Consider the following 25,659-nt stretch of genomic DNA (forward strand, 5'->3'; position numbering starts at 1 on the left):
TATCCAATATTCTTTTCATAGAACACATTTGTTCAAAATAAATTCATCACGTGTCGTTAATAATCTTTTTTTCTGCTTCGTTATCTTCATTAGAATGTAAGTTATTTCCGAGGAACATAAGAGCACCAATGAATTTTCTGTGGCATGGCAATGCTCAAAGAGAACCAGACACCACTTGTCAACTACTATTACACAATGAGATCTTTCTATTCTCAAAGGCAAAGCGAAAGATGAGAAGAAGTCTACCTACCCTAGGGGTTCTTTCCTCGAGAGGTTAGCCTTGACGTTTCTTCACAAATCTTCTTTCGGTATATTTAGGAAAAGCTCATTGATACATAAGGAAAATAGAAAAAGAGAGAGAGAGAGAGAGAGAAATGAAAGAGACACATCCATCCGTTTCAAGCGCATTCTCAAAAGTCTGCTAAGTTTTAAACTAAACAAAGCTAACGTAAAATCATTTGTCTAGACCTAAAAGAACAATCCCCATTTATTCCATCTAAAACATCAACTTGATTTATACTTCGTAACATTTCTTAAATGAATTTTTTCGCTTGTTTTGAATACAAATAAAAAAAATCAAGTAACAACATGGAGTTATTAATTTTTCAATTTATTTTGTTATTAATTATTCAGATTATTCAAAAAAAAAAAAGAAAATGAGAAAGAAAATTCTCGAAATACGTCAATGTTTCTTCAAAAATTTTCTGTAGAATCAAAAAAGAAAAAAGAAAAAGAAAAAAAAAAATAACACGGACGATGTGCAACCTCAAATTGGAATGTCACCAAGGAGACTTTCGCGTTATTATCCGACACACACTCGAGCATTGTAAGGACGTCATAAGATGCTATTGTTTGTCGAAGAGAAGTACGGTGCGAGGAGAGACGTTAATTTCATCGGCAGAAAGAAAAAGAAAAGAAATGAAAAGGAAAAAGAAAAAGAAAAAGAAACAGAAGAAGAAGAAGAAGAAAAAAAAAAAGAAAAGTTGCCTAGGTGGGCGGAAGAAACGATGAAAGAACGTTTGTTACAAGACTGATGTTATCAATACACAGATATAAACACATATATATATATATATATATATATATATATATTCAATACTTTCGCATAGATATAAATATATATGCATATATATATACGTTTACTCTCAATGCCGATGAACCAAAGTGTATAATGTCAGGATGGGAAAGTGATCGGCAATCGCAAATATCTCTTCGTGCGTTCATTAAACTAAATCCGTTATGAACCCACGTTTAGAATTCTTGACAGGGTAACACACGATCGCAAGAATAAATCTTCTTTGCTTTCATACTTTCGAACTTCAAAAGAACAATTAATTCTAATACCTAATAGAATAGAAATGAATGATCATCGTCCTAATTCCAGTAGCTCCGACAATTCGTTTACCGTATATATATATATATATATATAAGAACTTTTTGCTTAATACTTCTTTTTTTTTCATCAGAGATGGAAAAGACGGCTGAGCCGTCTGTCGAGCGCTATTGGATACTCGTCCCGTCTAACGTAAGAGACAGCAGACCCTTATTTTTAGCGTAAGGAACCTTTAAACGCATTATATAGTAATTCAGCTGCCTCACAATGACCACCCCCACTCTTCCATCCCCTTTGAAGGGTTTCGCAAACGCATCTGCCATTGCAAGAGAAGACCTTTTTTTTTCTTCCTCTTTCTAGATGCCTGCACACAGATAGTAATGGGTGTTCATTCGATAGTAATGGGTCTGTTAAATAAAAAAAAAAATCCTTTGCATTCGAAATTTCTCATTGAACGAGGATATAAAAAAAAAAAAAAAGAAAAAAAAAAGAAAAAAAAAGAAACAAACCAAAAAATTCTTTACACCTTTCTAAAAATTAAATAATAATTTAATAGTATAAATAAATGAAGAAACGTATAAATCTTTTCTACGAAATGTTTATTTCAGTCCCCATCTTGTCCAACCTGTTTTCGACGGTGTTAGGTTCATTAAAATTTGAAGTCACGTTCGTCCTAAATCCACCCCACGAGATGGCCGCGACAAGTGGTACAGAAGATACACGAAACAGGTTCGAAGGGAAAAGGCCAACTAATTCTTTCAGGTATAAAGTAACAGGTACTAGTTGTCGTCTATGGGGTTGGAAGAGTCCGTTGGCTTCGAAAAGCAAAACTCTCTTCAAAGTTTCAACCGAGATAAATTCTCTTGATGTCGGATGCAGGCGCATCGATCCGGTAAGTACTCGATTCCAGATTCGTAGTCAACGACGTGTAACTTTGCAGTAGCCTTTGTCCGATCTCACGAAGTTAGAATCTTTGAGTATAATATTGAACGTTTAGCTAAAATTAGATCGTGTGTTTGTTCTATATCTTTAAACATCGATAACTTTAAATAATCTTTCAAGTAACACATTTATATATCTATATTTTTAGATTTTATGTCAATCTATTTTGCAACAAAATTTAATTTTTACTTTATATGTATATGTTAATGTTTGTTAAATATAAACGATACTTAGTACAGTCAAATTGATACAAGTTATACTATTAATTTCATGTTAAAGTTTCTTTTTTCTTTTTTTTTTTTTTTTTTTGTTTTTTAACACAAACAAAACTTAGATCATAAATTCTTATCATATAATTTTTTGTCGTGTTTCACAGGAAATTCATTTAATTTGAAAAAATTTTTAGTATATTTATATTATACCGATTATAATTTATCTTTAAAAAAAATAACGAATAAATTTTTTTATACGAATTAACAATTAATTCTGTGGGAATATAATGAAAGAAAATATCAAAAATACAGAGAGAGTGTAAATTGTTGAATGGCGTTATAAGGGTTTAATTGGTATCATTTCTAATACCATTTTCTAAATAAATTAGCCTAATTTATTCTCAGTCAAATGAAATGCGTGTTTCAGTAGTACTCAATGAGATTGTATAATACCCGGAGGATGAACAGAACTGACATAAGTTCTGTTTAACGAAGCTGGCATTCTATTTGGTGCTTTGCCATATACACAAAATCTTCCCTTTCACTGAGATCCGATCTATGAAAAGCTAGAATGCGTCGATTGGCTCTTCTTTCTGCTCATTCTCTCCTTTTCTCTCTCTCTCTCTCTCTCTCTCTCTCTCATTCTTTTTCTCTATCAAATTGACATTTATTCCCTATTCGACCCACGTTGACCTATGGAACACCTGTAGCGTACCTTACTGACCTCGTCCACGTAAGATTCATTGCCTGTTCAGCACGTGTTCGTATACACATATACGAAATATATAAGGGAATAGTTAGGTAATAATTGAATTAATTAAATAACAGGCTGAATAATTGAATACTAATCGAACAATTAGATAGAAATTTTCTAATCTACAAAGATCATTCAACTTAATTCCATTTAGATGGATCAGTTAACTATATTAAAAGACAAATTATTTTCCAAAGAGCCAATTACCTTGACACGTCACATACAATGCATAGCAGTAGGTGCGGTTTCTTATCTCTCGATTGATAAGATACTACATCCGATATAATAGAGAGTAAAAGTCTCTATCTTTTCAATCGATGACGACAACCGTAGTCTAACAATGAGATTATAAGACAATACTTTGAAGAATGATAGAAGAGGTATAATACATATATGTACAAGTATAGTACATATATGTATTATATTTTCCAAGTGAAGATAACAGCCATACGTTCTTAGAAAAATTACTAGGGAAATGTATACCTGCATGAATTTCACAGTTGCAGCTAACAGGCCGAAAACTAATACCGCTAACATCCGTTTTTTTTCTATAAGACTTATCGTAGTTACCTACGTGATGTATTATCTTACATGTATACTCTTTAATAATTGCAATATATTCATCTAAATGCTAAGTTGAAAGTGGAAGAAAAATAAGAGAAAGAAAAATATTGAGTTTGATATATGTAGGACATAAATGTAAGAATTGTGTCAATGAAAAAAGTGTCAAAGGGTTTTATTAATTAAGATTAAAAATGTATAAATGGTATCATCGAATATCACTACAAATTTATAATATTTGTAACAAGTTCTTGACAAAATATAACATATCAAAATTTTGACAAAATTCATTTGTCTCTCAAAAACTATATAATCTACAAATTTATTTGATTATTAAAAATATATTAGAATAATATATCAAAATTACACGAGAAATGGTATTATTAAATTTTATTGAGTTTAATTCTTAAAAATGATCATCAAATCTTCATCTCTAATTAAATTTTGTTCATTACATTGAATCAATAATATATATTGAACAAAATAAGTGTCATAACAGTCATTAATATTTTTTTTTTTTTATAATATCTCAGGAAAAATTAGGAAAATTTTGATAATGATAATTTAAAAGGGTCCTGAAGTACTTCAGGAGTAGGGATACGATGGTTTCTGGCGAAGGTGTCTCTTTGGAAAGTCTGGATCTCTCAGTCTGGGCTCCATTTACCAAGGTGCTGCTCGCACGTGCGCCGTTCACCGCGATAAGAAGAGAAAAGAAGACAAGAAAGGGAGAAAGAGGGGGAGGGTGAGAGAGAGAGAGAGAGAGAGAAAGAGAGTGGGGAAGAGAAAGAGAGAGAGAGGGAGGGAAAAAAAGAGGAGGATGAAAAAAGGAATAAACAAAATCCGTAGAGTCGGCACAAAGAGGCTGCGAGTAGAGATTGAGAAGATTGGTGGTGGGGAGATGAAAGACAGAAAGAGAAAGAGAAAAAAGAAAGAGAGAAGTAGCAAAACAGGTTTTCAACAAACGATCTCTACCAGAAGATGGTGTTGGTTTGGCGTGATGGGGGCGGAAAGGGGGAGGGGTGGACGAGAGGGGGTTTACGATCTACGACCTAAACGTAATGTGCTCGCGCGCACGTGGCAAGATATCTCAACGTAAGGATTATCTACCTATATCTATCTTACGATTTAATATCCACCATATGAATTTATGCGTTCAAATATCTACTCTCTTCATCGGAAAACGGAAATTACGTGAAATCAGGTGAAAATTATTATGATTTCGTAAGAGATCTCAGTATTCTCATTATCTTTTTTGTATATATATATATATATATATTTCCTTAAATCGAACGAGAGTAGATTAAATTAGTAATAGCTTTTTTGCACTCCTATTACTGTAATAGAATTCAGTGACGTTGGCTCATAATTTTTTGCGATTTCTTTGGTAACGCTTATCGGTCGAACCGATAATAAATTATGCTTCCAATTGAATTTTTCTTATTACTTTTTCGTAATTGTGTTTACATAACGTTAATAAAGATTTTCCTTAACAAAGACAACTATTTTATATAGAAAGTATGTTGTAAACTTTTCTCAATACGTTTAAATTAACAAAATATCTTTGATGTTGTTTGTCAAATATACTCTAATATTTTTTTAAATGATACGAATTGACAATGATAGCTGACATTGTGTCATTGGAAATATTTTTAACCATCGAACAGATGACCGCTGAAAATTTGATAAAATTTTGTATAAAAAAACAAGAATCAATGTTGAGTTTTGGAAAAATAAAAATTAAGTTGAATTATACCTATTGAAAGACAAGGAATATGAAATAGTCGAAGAATGGAGAATAAAGAGAAAGAGAAAAAGAGAGAGAGAGAGAGAGAGAGAGAGAGAGTGGCGAAAAAATAAAAATAATAGAAGAAGAAATACTCGAAGGAGAACTGGTTCCACGAGAAGCGAGAGAAATGAGAGACGAAGAAGGAGGACACTTACGATGTACCAAAGGAGGCTAGCGTGGTCTGTTACGAGAGAGAAAACCGGTTTTACGATTCAAACTGGAGTAAAAGTGTGTATTGCATCGTCGTCGTTGGGATTCGCCAAACTGAACCGCGCGTTTCCATGTTTACGATCCAGGTTGTTATCTTACTTAGCCAAAAATAGATGTGTGTTCCTTTTGTTTCTTTGAAAATAATTTAAGGACTTTGTTTTTCTTTTCTCGCTTAGGAAAAAAAAAAAAAAAAAAAAAAAAAAAAGAAAAAAAAGGATAGATGAGTGACGTTCCAAGTAAATGTGTTAAAATTTATACGACGTTATCTCACAAAAATATTTTCAATTTTTATATCTCAAGAACGGAAATTGTACTTCCAAGTAATTACAAATATGTCAAGGATATATATCTGTCAAAGTTTGCTCATTGAAAAAGGATTTGAACTCGGTATGAATCGACGAGACCTTGACAGAAAACTTTTCCCAAGTAATAAAAAAAGAAAACTTTTTTCCAAATAATAAGAAAGAAAAACTTTTTCCAAATAATAAGAAAAGAGAACTTTTCTCAAATAATAAAAAAAGAAAATTTTTTTTCTTCAAGGATTTAATTCCTTGGACAAGAGAAAGTGCCATCGTAAAGTCGGCATTGAAATCACCAAGGAAATATTTATCATTCGACAATCCGCATGAGTTCTTTCAATTGCTTTCCCGCGCTTATCCCCATTGTTCTTGAGATATGACATTTTTCCGAAGGCGAAGAAACGATTATTTTAATGTTGTAAATTTATTTATATCTTACAAAACGAATGGCGGATGCAGAAATCTCGAATGAGTAGGCGTGAGACTCGACGACTCTTTCGTACTCTTTGATTGCAATTAACATCGTTATCGCTCGATGTGCTTACTCGGTGAATAATTAATTATCTACTAAGTAATTACCCAGTTCGCTCCTTTGTGCGTTCTTTAACGCTTCCTCGTCATCGAAAAAGAAATAATTTCACGTTATTATACCTATTATATGTTTGCTACTTCTCAATTATCGATCTTAACTTTCTCGGAATAAAAAAAGGGAAAGAAAAAAAAATTCAAAGATTTTTTTTTAGCATTAACGTTATTAATGAATCGTGCGAAAGCTAGCGATAAAATTTTTTATCAGAAATACAATGATATTCTATCTCGTCGAATGACACTATATTTTTACTATAATTATCCATTTGAACTTTTAAAAAAAAAAAAAAAAAAGTCAATGATCGATTGACATTAACATTGTCAATGAATCATATGAAAGCTAGGGATAGAAGATAAATTGATAAAAAAAAAAAAAAATCCAATGATATACCTGTTTCTTTCAAAATAAAAATCCTAAGGTAATCACAGCATCACGGAAAGATTATCCTTTCGATGAAGATAACATCATGAAATCTGAAGAAAATATATTATTTCAAGGGTTGTACTCATGGGCCATCATCCAACTGGTTCCAACGAGAGAGGAGTCTGAGTCGTCGCTTTGTCTCTTCTTCTGAGGATAGAGGAACCGAGGTCAAGCAAGAGCTCAGCGATTGGACCATGGTCGAAGCTTGAAGAAACCAGTTTCCGTTAAAAACGTACGATTGTGGCGCCAACAAGCGGTCTTTGCTTGTGATTGGGCAAGTAAGAGTCCAACAGCTCTCCTGGAGAGTCCGTTCTCCAGGGCGGGAGGATGTTGACCCTCATGCGCCATCTTGAATGACGGGATACCGTCGATCGTAGTACTACTCACAGCTGGTATTGCGACGTTTCACGTGCACGTAGAGGAACGTGAACGTTCGATACGTATCTAAATGTGCGTGTGTGTATGTGTGTGTATGTGTGCGCGCGCGCGCGCTTGCGTGTGTATGTGTGTATAACACATCATCACACACGAGTAATGACACGTATCGGCTTCGTACGAGAGTTGCTTTCGAATTTATATGACACCGATTAAAGATTCGATCTTCGTAGCTATCACGGGCTATGATGATTGACAATTTTTATAAATAATTTCGAATCAATTAAAACTATTTGATTTTATTGTAAATTACATCAGTAATAATTTTAATACGATGTTAAATCCACAGCATGATTATTTTTGATGGATAATTTTGTTAAAATAATTTCAAATGAATTATTATTAATTTTTTTTTTTGTTTATGTTAGCACGACGTCAGATAGATAAATTTTACACGAAATAAGAAAATGCTAAAGAAGTTAATGTGAAATAATCGTAATGTTTGAATGTATCGAAATAATTTATAGTCATCGGGTATCATTTATACATGTCAGGGTGTGGATGGCGCGTGCTTTAGTATAAACAATGTTAGCATACTGTTTCTATCGCATGGATCAAATAACATCGATGAGACATGTAACTGATGTTAACGAGAGAGGCGGCGATATAAAACTTGCTGAAAGTTTTTATCATTTCTGTTGATCGACGATGACCAAGAGATTATATTTCATTGTATGGAAAGAATGAATAAGTAGATGAAATACCTAACTACTATGATTCTTTGTTAATTTCGTCCAAGAAACGCCTGAGAGAAACTTTAATGCATGCAATGCAATGCTGTAAGCGTGGTTGCATAGGTACAGGCGTATGAAGTATTATTGATCAATGTATATTATTCATGTGTTATATACTTAATATTAATTATTATATATAAGAATTAATTATGTATTTAAATAAATTTTAATAATGCTATTAACTTTAACTTTAATATATTTTCTATAATTTTGTTTTTTCTTCTTCTATCAATAATTCATGCGATAATGTATTTCTTATTGGATAAAATCTATCTGGCTAATCAGTATTCTCATTTGATCGTTAAGAAAAATCTTCGAAGTTAGAATCTCATTCGTATTTACATCGACGATAGAGGACTTTTAATTGATCCGAGTAAAATGGGATATCGCTCGGAGATATATTGCGAAAGCCTTTATGCGTGCACCTGTTCGTGCCTTAAGGGGTATTTAAATATTTTAAATCAACACTAACCACACGTCACGCATATTATATGCCGACCTATTTATTTCTTCTATCGCCACGTGTATCAAGTCGTTCATTTCAACAGAAATTTCATCGTAATATTCTATCGAAAATTAATTGATCGGGAAGAGTAATTATATATATATATATTTTTTTTCCATTTTTTTTCCTTTTCTTTCTTTTTTTCTCTTTTTCTTTTTTAAGACAATTTCGAATTATAGCTTTCCATTAAGAGCAAATCTTTTTTCAGTGAAGTGAATCGTCCGTGAGAACACACCCTTCCAAAGCCAAAGGGCTCGCTGAGTTAATGGCCCGTGTTAAATGTTTATGGTGCACGCAGGCGTAACCAACAAAGGGAGTAAAATCAAAAAAGAACCCATCGAACGATATTTATGTGAATTTTTTAAAAATCAGGATAGATCTATCTATTATAAATTTATTTTATATTTTATGAACGTAGTATCACGGTCTAATACAAAATTTATTATTTTGTCAAGACAAATGCGAATGAAGATCCTTCGAAAGTAAAGAAAATTTGTATTTATCGTATCAAAAAAGTCTACCCAATAAAATTTGATATTGTGCCAATTTGTGAAGACAAATACGTTGAAAATCATTGAAAAAAGAAATTAAATTTTGATTATCGTATCAAAACAATGTAAACACGACGTTTATGATAATGAAATTTATGATTATTACAAGATTATTTCTAAAAATTAAAGATACAAAGTAATAAATTTTTACGAATAAAACGACGCGCATTAAAAAGTCGCTTTTTTCTTTTTTATTGTAGTAAGAGGACGCGCTCATATCGCACACCTGTGACCGATGAAAATTATCTTGACCTCATGGAAGAGTAACTAACAACGACCATGTGAACCTAGCGAAGGAGAAGTTGTTCCGGTAGCGACTTCCGGTTAGAATGAAGCTTTCTGATTCCCCTTCGTGAGTCCCTCCAACCGACTAGGTTGTTCTTTCTTTTGACTTTAGTGTCTTCCATTCAACCGCCATCGTCATGGCTCCTATCTCTTTAACGTTTACTATCGTTTTACCACGTGGTCACGGTTGTTGAGCCACGTGAGAGCTGGCGCTTCACGAACACTTCTATAATAACATCGCTGCTTTAGTTAGCATAGAGATTGATCTAATGAACAATACTCTCGAGCTTCTATCTCTCTCTCTCTCTCTCTCTCTCTCTCTCTCTCTCTCTCTCTCTTTCTCTCTTTCTCTCACTCTCTCTCTCTCTCTTTCTTTCTTTTCATTTCTGTCGGTTAGTTTGTACGTCTCACTAGATTAAAGAAACGCTTTGCCCTTAATTATTCCAATCTACGGTCTTCCCGCGCTCCTAATCGAGCAAACTTGGCACGGTTTCCTTAAACCCAACTAACGATCCAACATCTTTTATTTTCATTCAATTACTATTCATTATCGTTAGATAATCGCTGATTCTAAACTAAACAAAACGATCGTAATATTAATATCTTTGATTTATTGATCGATCGATATCTTTCAAGTGATTATGAAAATTTGAAATAAAGAAAACAATCGAAGTTCCTACCTCAATGTCGACTCACTAGCGTCATATATCGTCGACTCCCACGTAACGTAACTACCGTGACCCCGTATAGTGAAGACTCCTTTAGTCATTAATTCTTCCCTCGAAGATTCGATTATATGATTTATAATTATCTGGGTTGATAATTGGTTCCCTGGGAAATCTAAACTGATTTGGTAATTGTTTAATTGAAAATTTTTATATATATGTATATATATATATATATATATATTTTTTACCGATGATTGAATTTTTATCGTTTTAATGATCAAAGTTCATTAACATTGATAATTAGCATTAACATGGATCGTGTTAATGAACTTTGATCATTAACTTGATCAAAATTTATATAAAAGTATATAATTAATAGCGAAAGCATCAGTAAAATAATAATAAGGAGAAGAAAAAATAAACGAAGTAAAAAAATTGAAACGACAATAAAGGAGTCATGAACGATATTACGTAGAAATGACTCGTCAAGTTACTATGCTCGTTAGGAATGATCTTATCAAACTTATCGCAGCACATTACCTTACCAAATCGCGCATAATGGCGGGGGCGTTGACGCGGCAACTCGTGAGAGCAACAAAATTACGTGGACGATTACAACGTCTGGCGTTAATTCTGATACAAACAATTCCAAGTCGGAGGATTCCCACGGGACTCGAAACTCGAAAGGGGGAAAGAGACTCATCCGCATCGTCTCCTACGAACGCGTATATATTTGCTTACCCGGTAACTAAGAAGAAGTTTCATATTTGACTTCTTAATCTTTTTCTTCCAATAATTTTAACAGATTAAAATCAAGGGCAAATTATTTTTTTGTTTGTGGATAAATGTGGACTAATAAAATTTATTTCGATTAAATTTAAAATAATATAGATAAGAAAATACAGAAAGTTTTGTATAAAAATTAATGAATAATAATAATGATAATGATAATAATAATAATAATAATAATAATAATAATAATAAAAAGAAAAAGAAAAAAAAAGAATCATTTAGAAAAATATAATATTTTCTTAATGATACAATTTATAGAAACAAATGATCTATTTTTTTTTTTTTTTTTTATTATTATTATTATAACAAAAGCTATAAATATTCGTGACCATTTGCCATTCGTTAATTTGATTAACAGATCAACAAGAATCTCTTTAACCATCAAAAGCACCGATAACAAGTTAAATATGATTATGATCCTAATTCAGACACGGAGAAAAAAAGTTTCTCCCTAAAGATCCAAGAAGTGCACAAATAGAAGAAAAAAAGGAATGATAGTTTTTGTTTGGAAAAGGAAAAAAAACTTTGACACTGTGCAACGATGCTTTGAAGAGATACCGCTTAAATGTACAATGTTTTTATCGAAATTCCAAGAGACGAAAGAAAAAATAAAAAGTAAAAGAAAAACAGGAGAGAGGGAGAGAGAGAGAGAGATATATATATATATATATAAATATAAACGTTTACTCAAGCTACCTTTTCTTTCTCCAAGGTAGACCAGCTTGAGTGGACGATGTCGCGAAGTAAAGAAGAAATTGCTGCGATTTGCCATTTTCTCCAAGGTAAAAGTAAACGTACGTATAAATGTAGGGATAAGACGTAAAATAAGCCAGCTAGGAATGTCGAAGGATGCTGGAGCGAAAAATCAGACGCATAAAGTCAACGTTTTACGAGGAAGTACTTCCGCGAGAGTTCTTTGAAAATGAAAGGGTATCTATTCTCCTATCTCTTCTCCTTCTCTCTCTTTCTCTCTCCTTCTCTCTCTCCCTCTCTCTCTCTCTCTCTCTCTTTCTCCCACTTTTTTCTTTTCTCCCTCTTCTCTCAAATTATCCCCCATTGAAACGATTGGCACGAGCCAGAAATAAGAAGAGTCCTTTGAATCATTGTCATTAACTTTGGTATTCCAAGGGAGAACCGATGAGCTTGACCTCAGACTTTACTGTTTTGAAGAAACTAATTCGTGTTAAGGTTTTTTTTTTTTCTTCTTTTTCTTTTTCAAATCTTTAGAATGCTTAAGAAAGTATAAAGGGGAAAGAAGAAAATAAAATACTTATATACTTTTAAATGGATTACGTATGTTCAGAAAATTAAAAACAAAAAAAAGAAAATCGACTTTGAAAATGATATTCTCTTTTTTTTTTTTTTTGGATCTTCTCAATAATATTATCCTGTAAAATTTCATCAGATAATTTTAAAAATTTACAAGGTTACAGCCTATAGTGTTCAATGTTACATTTACCATAAACTTTAAATGATGCTTTCTCAATATTATATATTTTATATCGATACCAATGATATTTTGAAAATTACTGAATTGATTTTAATGAAATTTGATAAGATTATTACTCATATCATTATTTAGTCTTCGTCATGCGGGAATTTTTTTTAAGGGCCATAATCTTTCTTCCTTTTCTTTTTTTTTTCTTATTACTAAAAAAACCACTCAAAATTTTTCTCAAAAATTGTACATTAAATTCAGTCATTAATATTAAAAATTGGGGCTTCGTGAAGACGACTGTAATTTTTAATGTACTTTAAGGTACTCCAAGGTACTTCTTTTTTTTTCTTTTTTTTTTTTTTCATTTTCGATATTATCCTGATGATATATTATTGATATTGCTTGATTAGACTTCGATAACTACAACAAAATTTTTTTCATGTAAAATATTTCTCAATGTACATACTCAATATCATACATTAATAAAATAAATTACATGTAAAAAAAAAATGATAAAAATTGCCTTTCTTTGGTCGGACTAAGTTTTGTATAATCCCTTAAGTACTTTGAAACATTATTTGACAACTTTGAGTATTCAAAATGAGATGACTTCTCTCTTTTAATCATTAAAAAAAGAATACTTTCGAATGTTCAAAAGTCATGCTGACGAATACTGTATTATGTTTTCTCGTTGAACCTTGAAACATGGGAATGTAACTAGAAAACTGTAAAAAAGAAAGGAAGTAGAAGATGAAAAAAAGAGAGAGAGAGAGAGAGAGAGAGAGAGAGAGAGAGAAGGAGAGAGTAAAAGGATAAACCGCAAGAACCAGGAACGAGTTCGTTCCTATTGCTAACTCGTTGATCATCGCTTTGATTTTATTTTTCTATTACTATCTTTCCTTTTCCTGCTCTCGAAACCACGCCTTGGATATTCCCGTTTGAAGTTCAAAAGCCACGTGCTTGCCTTAATAGTCTTAGAATAGACCAAACTACCTATCTATCCTGATATATATATATATATACATATATACGTATATCATATCCTTCGGAATGATTTTAAGTCATTTGAAAATCCCTTAATAATACTTTTGTACTACCGTTAGTTTCCTAATTTATTTTTCGATCGATATTTTGATTTAAAAAAGAAATTTTTCTTTTCTACTTGATATTATCTCATTTATACGTACGTATATTTTTTATGTATATATACAATAATACATGTATATTATATATATATATATATATATATATAATAATTATAATTTATTATAATATATCATAAGCATATAAATACTTTCACAATAATTTTTTTTTAATAAAATTAAACTTTTTTGTTTTTTTTTTTTTTTTTTAACTAATCAAACAAGAAAATATTATAGTTAGAGTTGCATTAAATATTTTTGAGTTCATCATAGACAAAACGATCTCAAGAACGAAAGAATCCTAAAAATTGAATGATCAGATTCAATTAGTTAGTCTATCGACGAAAACACTGTTCTATTCGGAGATATCACAGTCTCGTTCAAGGATACGATCCTCGAAGCGTGAGTCATGTTATCCAAGTATTATCGTTTTCGCAATAAGACCTACTAATGGTATGTCTCCCTCGCTCGCGTGGGTGTAGAAGAAGACGATGACGTCAATGATATCAGCATAAAAAAGTAGATCGTTCACGACTACTTTAGCAGACTGAGGAAGTTATACTCGTTCTAACAAACAAATACAGCTTGTTTCTTAATAAGATAGCCTTCTTCTTCTTCTTCTTCTTCGGAGAGAGGGAGGGGGGTGGCAGAGAAGATGCAATGAAAAGAGAACATATAATATTTTTAATAAATACGTAAAATACGTAAATACGAACATATAATATTTTAATAAATACGTAAAAATACATAAAAAAAAAAAAAAAATATGTAAAAAAGAAAAAAGAAATACTAAAGATACTAAATACTAAAAAATATACTGAATAGAGAAAATATATTAAAATACAATACATTTAAATAAGATAGATGTATTAAAATGATAGAGGGAAAGAAATATTAAAAAATATTAAATAATTACCATTAAATGCAGATATGATTTCTATCGTAACAATTTTCATACTTCGATATTGAAAAGATTAGATATATATTTTCAAAGATACTTTATATATAATCCTACGTAAGTAAAATCCTCCTTTTATATATACAACTGAATGTAGGAAGAATAGAGACACGATAGACCTTCGTTTTTTTTGTTTTTTTTATTTATCCAGAACACGAGATGAGTGGGACAGTTCTGGTCCACTAAGAAAGAAAAGAGATAGATATAGAAGAAGAGAGAGAGAGAGAGAGAAAGAGAGAAAGAGAAAGAGTGAGATTGACGTATAAGACCTACGGGAAGGTACGTGGAATCGTCGAAGCGACGAGAGCGTTAGATTTCACAGGCTGATCCTCTCCCTTTGCAAGAGGAATCGCTGGAGCACGAAGATAGGAACTCAGATAGATCCTTGATCTAGAGCCACTCGAATTAGCACGGTAGGCCATGCGTGAGGAGTCTTCTAGCCAGCAATGTTCTGAGATACTTTTGCCCTAAGGTATTTCAAGATCAGTCGTGCTCCCTTAATCGGACATGACTGACAATAATAAATAGAGTTGATCATCCAAGAATTCTTATATATATATATATATATATATATATATATATATATATATATATATATATATATATATATCTGTCTGGGATTATAAATCACGTCAAGTAAAAAACAATTGTTAATTATTCATCGTGGATGACATACTTAACTTTACTATATAATACTGATTATACTAATATATTATTATTATGCAAGTACGCATTATTTTATAATATTATTATAATGTATTAGATGTATCTTTTATTATAATAATATTAATATTTTCTCGAGGACAATTTCGGAACTGTTTACGTATTTCTATGACAAAAATTATCGATCCCTGAAAAGGAGATAGACGTGTTAAATCGGTTTAACAGGCGACTATCTGACGGATACGTGGGTGGTGTTGGTGAATCATGTAAGTAAATGTGTTCATATTCCTAAGCAAAGGCAACAACACTATTACACGTGCGAACTCGAGATCGAACGCACGCGTTTCTCAGTCTCGCATCGTGGAGTTTTCCCACATGTAATTTTTATGCTAAAGAATAAGAGAAAGAATAAGACTTCGTCGTTCTCTCTCTTTCTCTCTCTCTCTCTCTCTCTCTCTCTCTCTCTCTCTCTCTCTCTTTCTCTCTTTCTCTCTCGTCTAGAGTCTACTTTGTGTTAGTCGTAAAACTCCCCTTCTTACTTTATTTTCCTTCTCCTGCTGCTACTCCTGCCCCCCACATAATCTTATACTTGTGTTTTACCTACACAAATACGTACTTACACTTGTCTCTGACACAACATACCACTACATCTTTCGAGTGTCCCTTTGCCGTTGCACTTCGTTTTTATAGATTCACCTGAGTGCGCAGGGAGGATCGATAACACCGAGGACAAGCTGAGTCTCCTTTCAAGAACTGGACCATAAAATTTAGAATCTAGGTTGGCAAGTACCTTAACACAAAATATTATTCGATCGTGATAAAAGTCTGATAAAAGCAATTTTCTACGTAAATGTCGAACCAACATTTCTTTTTTTTTTTTTATTATAGATAAAAGGAAATGAACGAATACTTAGAACGATTGAAAGTTTTATTGAGAATATTTTTCATTATCGTTGATGAATTTCAATATTTACCCCTTCAATATCTCTCTCTCTACTCTTTAAAAAAAAAAAATTTCAGACGAGAAAAAGTAATAATCAACGAACGAAGAAGGAAAAACTTTCAACGATGAATTTCAATATTCACCATAATCACCCTTACTCTCACTCTCTAGCCTCTTCCGTCTCCTCCCTTTCAAAAAAAGAAAGTAAGACGAGAAAACGAATTAATTAACGAATAGAGAAACAGAGAAAGAAAAGTTTTCAACGATGAATTTCAATATTAACCAGCCTCCCCCTCCAACACCTTCTTTCTGAAAAAAAAAAGAAAGATAATAAGAAGAAGACATAATCAACGTAACAAAAGAGGAAAAGTTTTTTAGGAAGATGAAGAAGAACAAGAAACGGTTTGGTTTACGCGCACGATAGCTTCCGGTTCCTTCCTGAACAAGGCAAGCTCATCACCTGGCGATGAGTCAGAGAAGTTAGCTCGCTTCCCATACACCTGCTGCCCCAAGTCCGAATTGCGTAGCAGGTTCCATCCGCCATTAGACATGCGCGGACATTTTTCCTCGAGGGTTAAGAACGATTACTCTCTCTTTCTTTATTATTCTTCTCTCTCTCTCTCTCTCTCTCTCTTTCTCTCTCTTTCTTTCTCTTTTTCTCTTTCTTTTTACTACAAACGATCTACCGCCTTCTTGCATTGTCCCCGAAACGAGTCCCGGATTCATGGGCCAGCGACTTATGACATTAAGCCTGAGACCCTTTTAGGGTCATCAAGGCACTCCTGATTCCTTCTTCCGACCCTGACACGTCTATTACCCCGTGGAAACTCATCATTACAGCTCGACGACTTTAGTCTTCGTTTTGCTCGAGTACAAATTTAACAGGCAATTTATCCTGACTTAGATTACTCCTCAGATGATTATGTAAGAATTTTTAAATATACAAATGAAATATATCTTTTAAAAATAATATCATCTATCGAAATCCATACATTATACATATAAGATAGAACTGAATCGATAAAATCTTGGATATATAAGAGATGAATATTTCAAGGACTTTGGTAACCTGTTGATTTCTACGGTTTCTACGTACCAAGTGAAATTTTATGAATAGACGTCATAGTTATCTTTTATCATCTGTAACGAGAAAATAGATCGCCCGATCAACAGGTATTGAAGGAAATCTTAAAAGTACAGATGGCTATCCTACGAAATTAATTCATGACATCAGTAAAGCATAGGACGTCTTATTATTTAAGACACTGGAGAAGACACATCTGCATCAACCATCCTATCATGAAGCAGCTGTTTCCTAGCGACGGCACGTGCTCTGGCACGTCTAACAACACCACGTCTGCCACCAATTGCAAAAGCTAAATCCTCGAAGGAAGAAGATTGGGTCAGGTGCAATTCGATCTCGTGCCGCCAGCTGGATTGCATCGATAATCTCTTAAAATTACCCCCTCCCCGAAAAAAAAAAAAAAAACAGAAAAAAAATGAATTACGATATTTTCACACATAAGTGATCGATTCTTCGGACGATTGCTTTAATAAAGAGGCAACGATTAACATTATTATTAATAAAATCTTAATATCAGTGCGTCTAAATGAATTTAATATTGATGATAAATTTTAAAATGTAATAAAACTTCATTATCAAAGACATAATAATAATTAATAACAATGAACAAAGTAGAAACATGTTACGATCACTAGAAATTGAGTAGTCAATACATGATGTTCTAGCATTCACTAAGCTGATTACTAATGTAGTTGACGTAAATCAAGTCACGTGCACTACGTTGTAACACTTTCGTTCTCGGTTTAACATCGTTAGCAATTATCCTTTAGGTTTCATATAAGTAAAGAATGTTTACGGATGGGAGACGAAGCGATGTTATATATCACGTGACACAAGCTTTACCTGAAACATTCTTCCCACATTTTTGTCTTGTCATTAGTGATACGTTATCAGGATTTAAAGTCAAGAATAGAGATATTTACGCTCGGAGATAAATTTATGTGTTAGTTTCTCGTAGAAAAAAGAGATATATGTGTATGTGCACGTATATATATATATAAAAGTGTCTGTGTATTGGTTTACTGGTTGTAACACAAAGCTTACTTGGCAGACGACGTCTTGTGCACGTTCCGGTGAAACGAGTCGAACACGATCGTTCAAGGATGAAATTCATCGTCTGGGATGAAACTCTCTTAAGTTATATATACCCTCTTATTATTAATTAAATAACTTTACGCTTTTGCTTATCATTTATATTTAGCATGTCACTTGATTATAAAGTAGAGATGATCGATCGAGTATCGTGGATCTGTCTCTCCTATAATCTATCATAATTCATTAAAATATATTTTTTTTCTTTTTTATTTAAATAATATCCAATTTATTTTGATGATGTGTCAATAACTGAAATACATTATATCATTTATTTGCACGCGAATCTTTATCGATTATTATGACGTATCTATCGACATATCGACATATTTTTTTTTTTTTCTTTCTGAAGGATGTCAAAATCTATTTTCGTTATTTCATAAGTTATCAATGATCAATGTAATTAAATCGCGTATATTTAGAAACGAAACTATCGATAATAATCAATCGATCTATCAACATATGGTTTTTTTTTCTTTTTTATTTGAATAATATTTAATTAATTTTCGATATCTCGAAAGCTATCAGCGACCAAAGAAATCCAATTAAAAATTAACCAACGAATCTATCCATCGATATTGATGTACCGGTAGAACCGTGCGGTGAATTACCACCTATGCATTCGTTTTCTATTCGTAACACGAGACAAAGTAGTTACCACACCCTGGCTGCGTACGCGGTTTACGCTTAAAACACTTGTATCGCGTGTCACGTAAAACGCGGTATAGCTAACGCGTGCTCCATGCAGATCCAACGAATATCTACTACTCGATAGCTAAACTAATCGAATCTTAACGATTGGACGATTAGAAATTCAACTTATAAGAAAAAGAAAAACAGAAAGAAACAAATCTAATTAGAGACCTTGTATATATATATATATATATATATATTTAAAATTCGTATCGTATTTAAAATTATTTTATTCTCTATGAGCTATGTAATGGGGTATATATCAATTTTGTATATATTTAATATTTTTCAAAAAACAAAAGTGACCAACGTTTTAAACAATGCGCTGTATATGTTTTTATATGATATAAAATCTTTTATTAGGGGCAATAGAAAAAAAAAATATATTAAGCAAAGTTTTATGATATCATATGTCTAATATTTTATGAAATAAAAAATCGAAAAAAAAATCGAGAAAAAAAAAAGACGAAATAAAAAATTATTTAATAATATTTAGTTTTCTTTTTTATGGAAAATATGAAATATTCTGTTTTTTTTTCTTTTTTTTTTTTTTTTTTAATTCACCACATAGTTTCATCAATTATTTTTAAAAGAAAAATTATTAAATAAGTATTGTTAAATGTATATGTTAAACAAGTATCATAAAATAATCCATATGTAAAATGTATTTGTATTAATAGATATCCTTGAAATAAAAATATTTCTTTTATTTCCTTAGCACATAGAAATGCCATTATATTTGAGCCATTTTATTTTTTTTTCTCTTTCTTTTTCGCGTGGCACAATGTTACGAGGAAAAATATACTTGGCCTTTCGCTCGACTTCAGAATCGGCATGAAAACGACGAACGTTTTTATAATCAAAGAAGTAACATGACCACTGTGCCCTCTATCTTGAAACTTTCTAAGACAATAGAACGAATCTTTTACCCAAGCACAAAAATAACGCTGAAAAGAATCAAAGAGAATCTACAAGATTACTCATTTGAATACCAGAAAATATGAAATCAGAAAATTTTTGTTATTGAATACAAGCTTTCTTTTACTTTCCAACGAAAGAAAGAAAAGAAAAAAAAAAAAGAAACAACAAGAAAAAGAAACAAACATTTTTCTATCTAACAAAAAAAAAAAAAAAAAAAAGAAAATTATTTCTCTTTAAGTATAAAAAATTATGATAAGAGAAATAGAAAAAAAGTTTCACGTTTATTCTGCAAAAAACGGAAAAAAAAAAAAAAAAAAAAAAAAAAAAAACAGAAAAAAAAAGGAAAAAAAATCGATCGCGATAGAAAGTAAGTCAACGGACTGTTCGACCTTTAACGTAGAGCTACGCTATTGCGTTAGACGACGTATACGAATAACGGGTTTCATATCAGCAGGCGCACGTGTCTCGAGTCTAGAGTGAAAACTCATAATAAAAATTGTGTTATACGTGTCTGTGTTATATTATATATCTTGAATGATATTACTCACCTGTACTGCACTGTTGAGAAAACAATTGTTTTGACCTGGTCCATTGAGCAAACCCTTTGTACTGGTAAAACTCGTGTTGTGATCTCTGTGAGATGATTTTTGTTCGTTCTGCGATAGATTCCCATGGATCTGATGATATTGGGTAGATGGTTTCAAATAATCAGGGAAGTCAACGGTGTCTTGGGATGTTGTTTGCTGTTGTAGTCCCATGATGATAGGCATTCTCGAATGAAACTACGTCGTTATCATCTGTCGTAATCAGAAGAAAGAAAAAAAGGAAAATAAATAAAAAAAAAGAGAAAAAAAAAAAAAGGAAAAAGGAAAGAAAATAGAACGAATTCGAAATTTGCATCGTAATTCCATTCATAAACCTGATTGAGAGATTACATTGTTCAATAATAGAATTGTTTTCTATCTTCTCGAAACATAGCCAAGCCTTTCTCGATAACAAGAGGGTCAATCGACTCCATTGAAAGCTTTGTACACGTTCGACGGATACAAAACATATATACATCGAGATTATCCAGTGATCGATCGATTCTACGAGATAATAGGTGACCGTGAATCATTCGATAATTTCATCGATTGAAAAAAAAAAAAAAAAAAGATACAAATATATGTTTAGGAAACGTCTATCGAATCGCCTCATTACATTTTCCTGTATTTCTAGTTAAATAATTCTCGATAAAAGATCGAAGAAGAATAGAATTTAACAATAGAGGAAAAAAAAAGGGGTTACTGTCTATTCGATCATTATTTTTAAACATATCGTCAATATTTATCAATACGTAATATTGATGCTATTGTGATACAATTTTCACACTTAATTATTTATACTGGCCAAAATATATATACTTATCATTTATTTTACAAAATACTTACCATTAATTAATAAAAATATCGATCAAATATATAAAAATATAATGGAAAAAAAAAAATAAATAAATCAAATGATTTGATTCTGTTTCTTTGTTAATTAAGCAATTCTTTCGCGACCAAAAGAGAGATGCTGAAGGTAACTGGAACGAATCCGTTCGTTCCAGTTACTAGTTATCGCTTCGAGGGACAGTCCTTGACAATTTCCTGCACGGAAACGAATCCTTTTTGAGAGTTTCCACCTCGAACATTTACGTCTGTAGACACTTATACAGTTACCTACTATGTCTAACAAATACAATCTCATGCCGTGATTATTGAATTATCAAACAAGGTAATGACGACACATGTTTCGATCGATATCAAATGTTTTGTTAATTAACGTTTTCTATCGATATGGGATCTTCGATAAAAAGAAGTATTGTTAACAGTCTGACAGAATTCCAGATAAAGTTAATGGAATTTAAATGAAACGATAAATGGAATTTTCTAAACGCAAAATGTCATAATGAATAATTTATTAATATAATACGATATTGTAAAGAAAATTTTTTATTGTACCTTATTAACGAAATTCTGTATATTGTTAAACCGTCACTCACGGATATGTTCGTACTTGTGGATGCATTCAAATTTATTCCATTATTAAACTATAAAATTATGTAAATCATTATTATAATCTTTTTTATTGCGTTGAATTTGCGTGTTCGTTTAATTTCGATGTATTATCAATTTCTCTGAATTTTTAATAACTTTTATAACGATTATCATTTAATTATAAAAATATCTAGTAAAACGCATTATTTGTTACATACAATATAATAGCTGATCGACAATGCTTTAATCATCCTAAAACGTGAAATTTATCGAACGATTTATTATCGATTTATTATCAAAAAGATTGTATGAAACATAAAAGAAAAAAAAATAACTTTTCAAAGTGTAATAAAATATTATATTTAAAAGTAAATACGAATAAAAAGAAAAAATAAAAAAAAAAGTAATTATATTCCGGTACCGGGAATCGAACCCGAGCCTCCTGGGTGAGAGCCAGGTATCCTAGCCACTAGACCATACCGGACTTATGGAAGTATGTTTTACTCTCTGCTATATCCCAGATTATTATATATTCTTAATAATACCAATTACATGTGTAATATAAATATATACATATGTATATACGAAATTAATATATAAACATAAATATAATATCTATATGTCCTTTTAAATGTTACACAATTTTTTTTAATGTCATAAAAAATTACTAACTTGACAACCTATATTAAAAAATATGAAATAACTTAAGAATAAATGTTAAATAGTGAAGGAAAGAAAAAAACGTTGTGGAAAAATAAGCTGAAAAAAAAAACAATAATTTAGAAAAGAAGGGAACCATCGTCCCGCTATAAAATATTATATATACATATCTACTCTTTCTCTGTCCCTTTCTCTCTCTCTCTCTCTCTCTCTCTCTCTCTCTCTCTCTCTCTCTTTCTCTCTTTCTCACTCTCTTTCTCTCTTTCTCTTTCTCTTTCTCTTTCTATCTTCACGGCCAAACAGTAGGTACGTGTTACGAGTGGTAACGTAACAAAGCTATGTTGTTCTGAATGACAATGGTGGTAAGCGAGCATATTTATAGACAATCGTCGAGCATACATTTTCTTTCTCGACCTTCTTCTCCGCATCCTTTCGTATCTTTTTTTAACTTCCAACAACGATAACAAAATAATTTGAATGTTCAAACGTATCTAGGTACGAATAATTTAAAGTTCATTATCATGTGCTAAATATTTCATGACTTCGATGATACTTTGTTAATAATAAAAACACGACTATCACTCAAATAAAAGAGTCGAATTTGAATGAGTCGTATCAAATGTCTAAGAAATTATTTAACATAAACAAGTAGGTAAATCATTAAATAAAAAAGAGTCAAGTATGAATAAAATATGGAAACAAAAAAAAAAAAAAGGAAAAAAAAAAGCGTAAAAAATTATTCAGGCCGTCAATGTGAAGACTGTGTTTTAGACGAATAATTTATAATATTAGACGAGTAATTTAGAGTTTTAGAGATTATCATATACATGTTCGATAATATTAATGATACATTGTTAATAATAAAAACGCGTTTTATCATTAAAAATAAAAGAGTCAAATGCGAAAGTAAACAAAAAGTAAAGAAATAAAAAAAAAAAAAAATAAAAAATAAAGAAAAAAAAGAAGTAGAAGAATTCTAAGAAGAAGTTATCCAGGCCGCCAAAGTGAAGTCCGTGTTCTAGTAAGACTTTCTCGATAGCACTAGGAAACGTGACAGTTCATCTTGTAGAACGGAAGGGAGTCATGCTTTTAACAGAGCCGCGTGGCTGCTAGAGTCAGCAAGAAACGTGAGAGTCTCTACGGTCGATTGTGAACCGATGCTCGAAACTATATATCCCAACGTTTCTCACATTATTCTCGTCAATTTATTGTGCATACTAGATGATGTCTACTACATGATTATACAAACGATGACTTAAAACATCGAGAAAATAATAATCTTCCATGGAGAAGTATTGAAATTTCAAAGATGGATAATAATCTCAACAATTTTTCCTTTTTCTTTTCATTTCAGATCAATTCTTTCTTATCATAATCTTTGTACACGTACGATTTTGCCAAAAAAAAAAAAAAAAAAAAAAAAAAAAAAAAAAAAAAAAAAAAAAAAAAAGAAAGAAAAATCGAATATTTCCTTTCTGAATTCTCTAATAAGGGAATCATAGTTATACTTGAATGTAAGAAAAATAAAGAAAGAGAAAGAGAGAGAAAGAAATGTTTTCCACTTAAGAAAATAACGGAATCCTATCCTTATGTTGAAGAAGAAGAAGATTCATCCGTACAAGCTTATATAACTATCAACCAAATAGTATAACTCTGAGACTTCCTTATGTTTCCTTCTTTTATATATTTTAGCAAGTAGTCATAAATTTGATGAGAGTAATCACGACCCCCAGGTATTCATCGTTGGATTTTTCGAACTTTTACTTTAATGTATTTCCATATAATATACAAAATATATGTATATGTATACATATATATATATATATATATATATATATATATATATATATATATAGCTACGTAGATATATCGTATGTTGCCGACTTTTGCACATCGTATTTGTGGTCTTTGGGAAAAACTCGTTCGACTGGTTACCAGTAAAATATACCGCTGGAGAGTCTTACCTCCTTGTAAAAGTGCTACCGAAGAAATGCAAAGGATCCCTGAACGGGCACGAGACTGCGGCAAATGTCTCCAACCAACCAAGTCTTGTCTTTGTTCTTTTGCAATATTGTATTGCTGTAAACATCTCATATAAACATTCAGAGAGATAGCTAAACAAAGAGAGAAAGAGAGAGAGAGAGAGAGAGAGAGAGAGAGAGAAAGAGTTTGAAATTGAAACATCTTCCTGTACGATCGAAGCTGAGATTAAATATCAACAAAGAAAGATAGAAAAAAATTCACCACAATTTCCAATATATAATATTCTCTACGTGATTTAATTGGTATATTTAATTTTATTACGTTTATCATATCGTATTATATGTGAAAAGAAGAATATTAAAGGGAAGGAAGAAGAAAAAAAGAAAAATGTTGAAACGAAGAAAAATATTACAATTGAGAAGTAAAAAATGTTATGTTAAAATGAATTAATAATAAATAAATTAATTGTCTAACAATTTAATATATTATTTCCTTAATGAATCAATGATAGTATTCGCTCCACATTTGTTCCTGAATGAAGACGGTAGAATCACGATGAAAGTACTACATATACCGATATACATCATGACATACCGGTCCACTATTCACATCACACGAATGCGTGCAACCGATAGACGCGAAAAGAAGCCTTATCGTAGGATGATGATTCGACGAACGGTCGAGCGTCACGTCGGTCAAGCTTGGATGGAACTCGTTGAACAGGTGGAATGACTGGCTACGAGTCCAGCATTCAACGGTTAAATAAATGGCAAAACCTGTCTTAACGTAAACACTGAGTAAACGCTAGACGAAAATCAATCTGACTGTCGGCATTGAGAAGAAACTCGTTACATCTTCGGTTGAATGTATCATTTAAATATTAATCACAATATTTTCTTGCAAAGTGAATATTTTCTCTTGCGGAAAAAAGAAAAGAACAAAGAGAAACAACATAAGGAAGATAAAAGGAAAGAAAGAAAGA

The 25,659-nt window shown here is 31.6% G+C and overlaps 1 protein-coding gene, 1 long non-coding RNA gene and 1 other non-coding gene across 7 annotated transcripts in view; 1 reads left to right on the plus strand and 2 right to left on the minus strand.

Annotated features, from left to right (window-relative positions):
* LOC124948898 overlaps window positions 1–25,659 on the minus strand; it is a 59,584-nt gene that overhangs the window by 23,339 nt on the left and 10,586 nt on the right. For 3 of the 4 annotated variants that reach the window (XM_047493208.1, XM_047493206.1, XM_047493207.1), the window contains one exon: window positions 20,562–20,810. In XM_047493208.1, coding sequence (XP_047349164.1) covers window positions 20,562–20,783 — 222 coding nt within the window. In that variant the 5' untranslated portion in view covers window positions 20,784–20,810. Of the gene's footprint in view, window positions 1–18,351; window positions 19,235–20,561; window positions 20,811–25,659 lie in introns of those variants that run through there. The other variant, XM_047493211.1, reaches the window with a different exon arrangement.
* On the plus strand, window positions 1,470–8,472 carry LOC124948903. Of its 2 annotated transcripts, none has more exons than XR_007100896.1 (2): window positions 1,470–2,225; window positions 7,184–8,472. It is a non-coding gene; the product is annotated as an uncharacterized LOC124948903 (long non-coding RNA). The 2 variants fall into 2 exon arrangements; XR_007100897.1 differs by lacking the exon at window positions 1,470–2,225 and adding an exon at window positions 4,841–7,104.
* Window positions 22,447–22,518, minus strand: Trnae-cuc. The gene has a single exon. It is a non-coding gene; the product is annotated as a tRNA-Glu (tRNA).

The sequence above is a fragment of the Vespa velutina genome, chromosome 4 (assembly GCF_912470025.1).
Source record: "Vespa velutina chromosome 4, iVesVel2.1, whole genome shotgun sequence".
NCBI classification, from domain to species: Eukaryota; Metazoa; Arthropoda; class Insecta; order Hymenoptera; family Vespidae; genus Vespa; species Vespa velutina.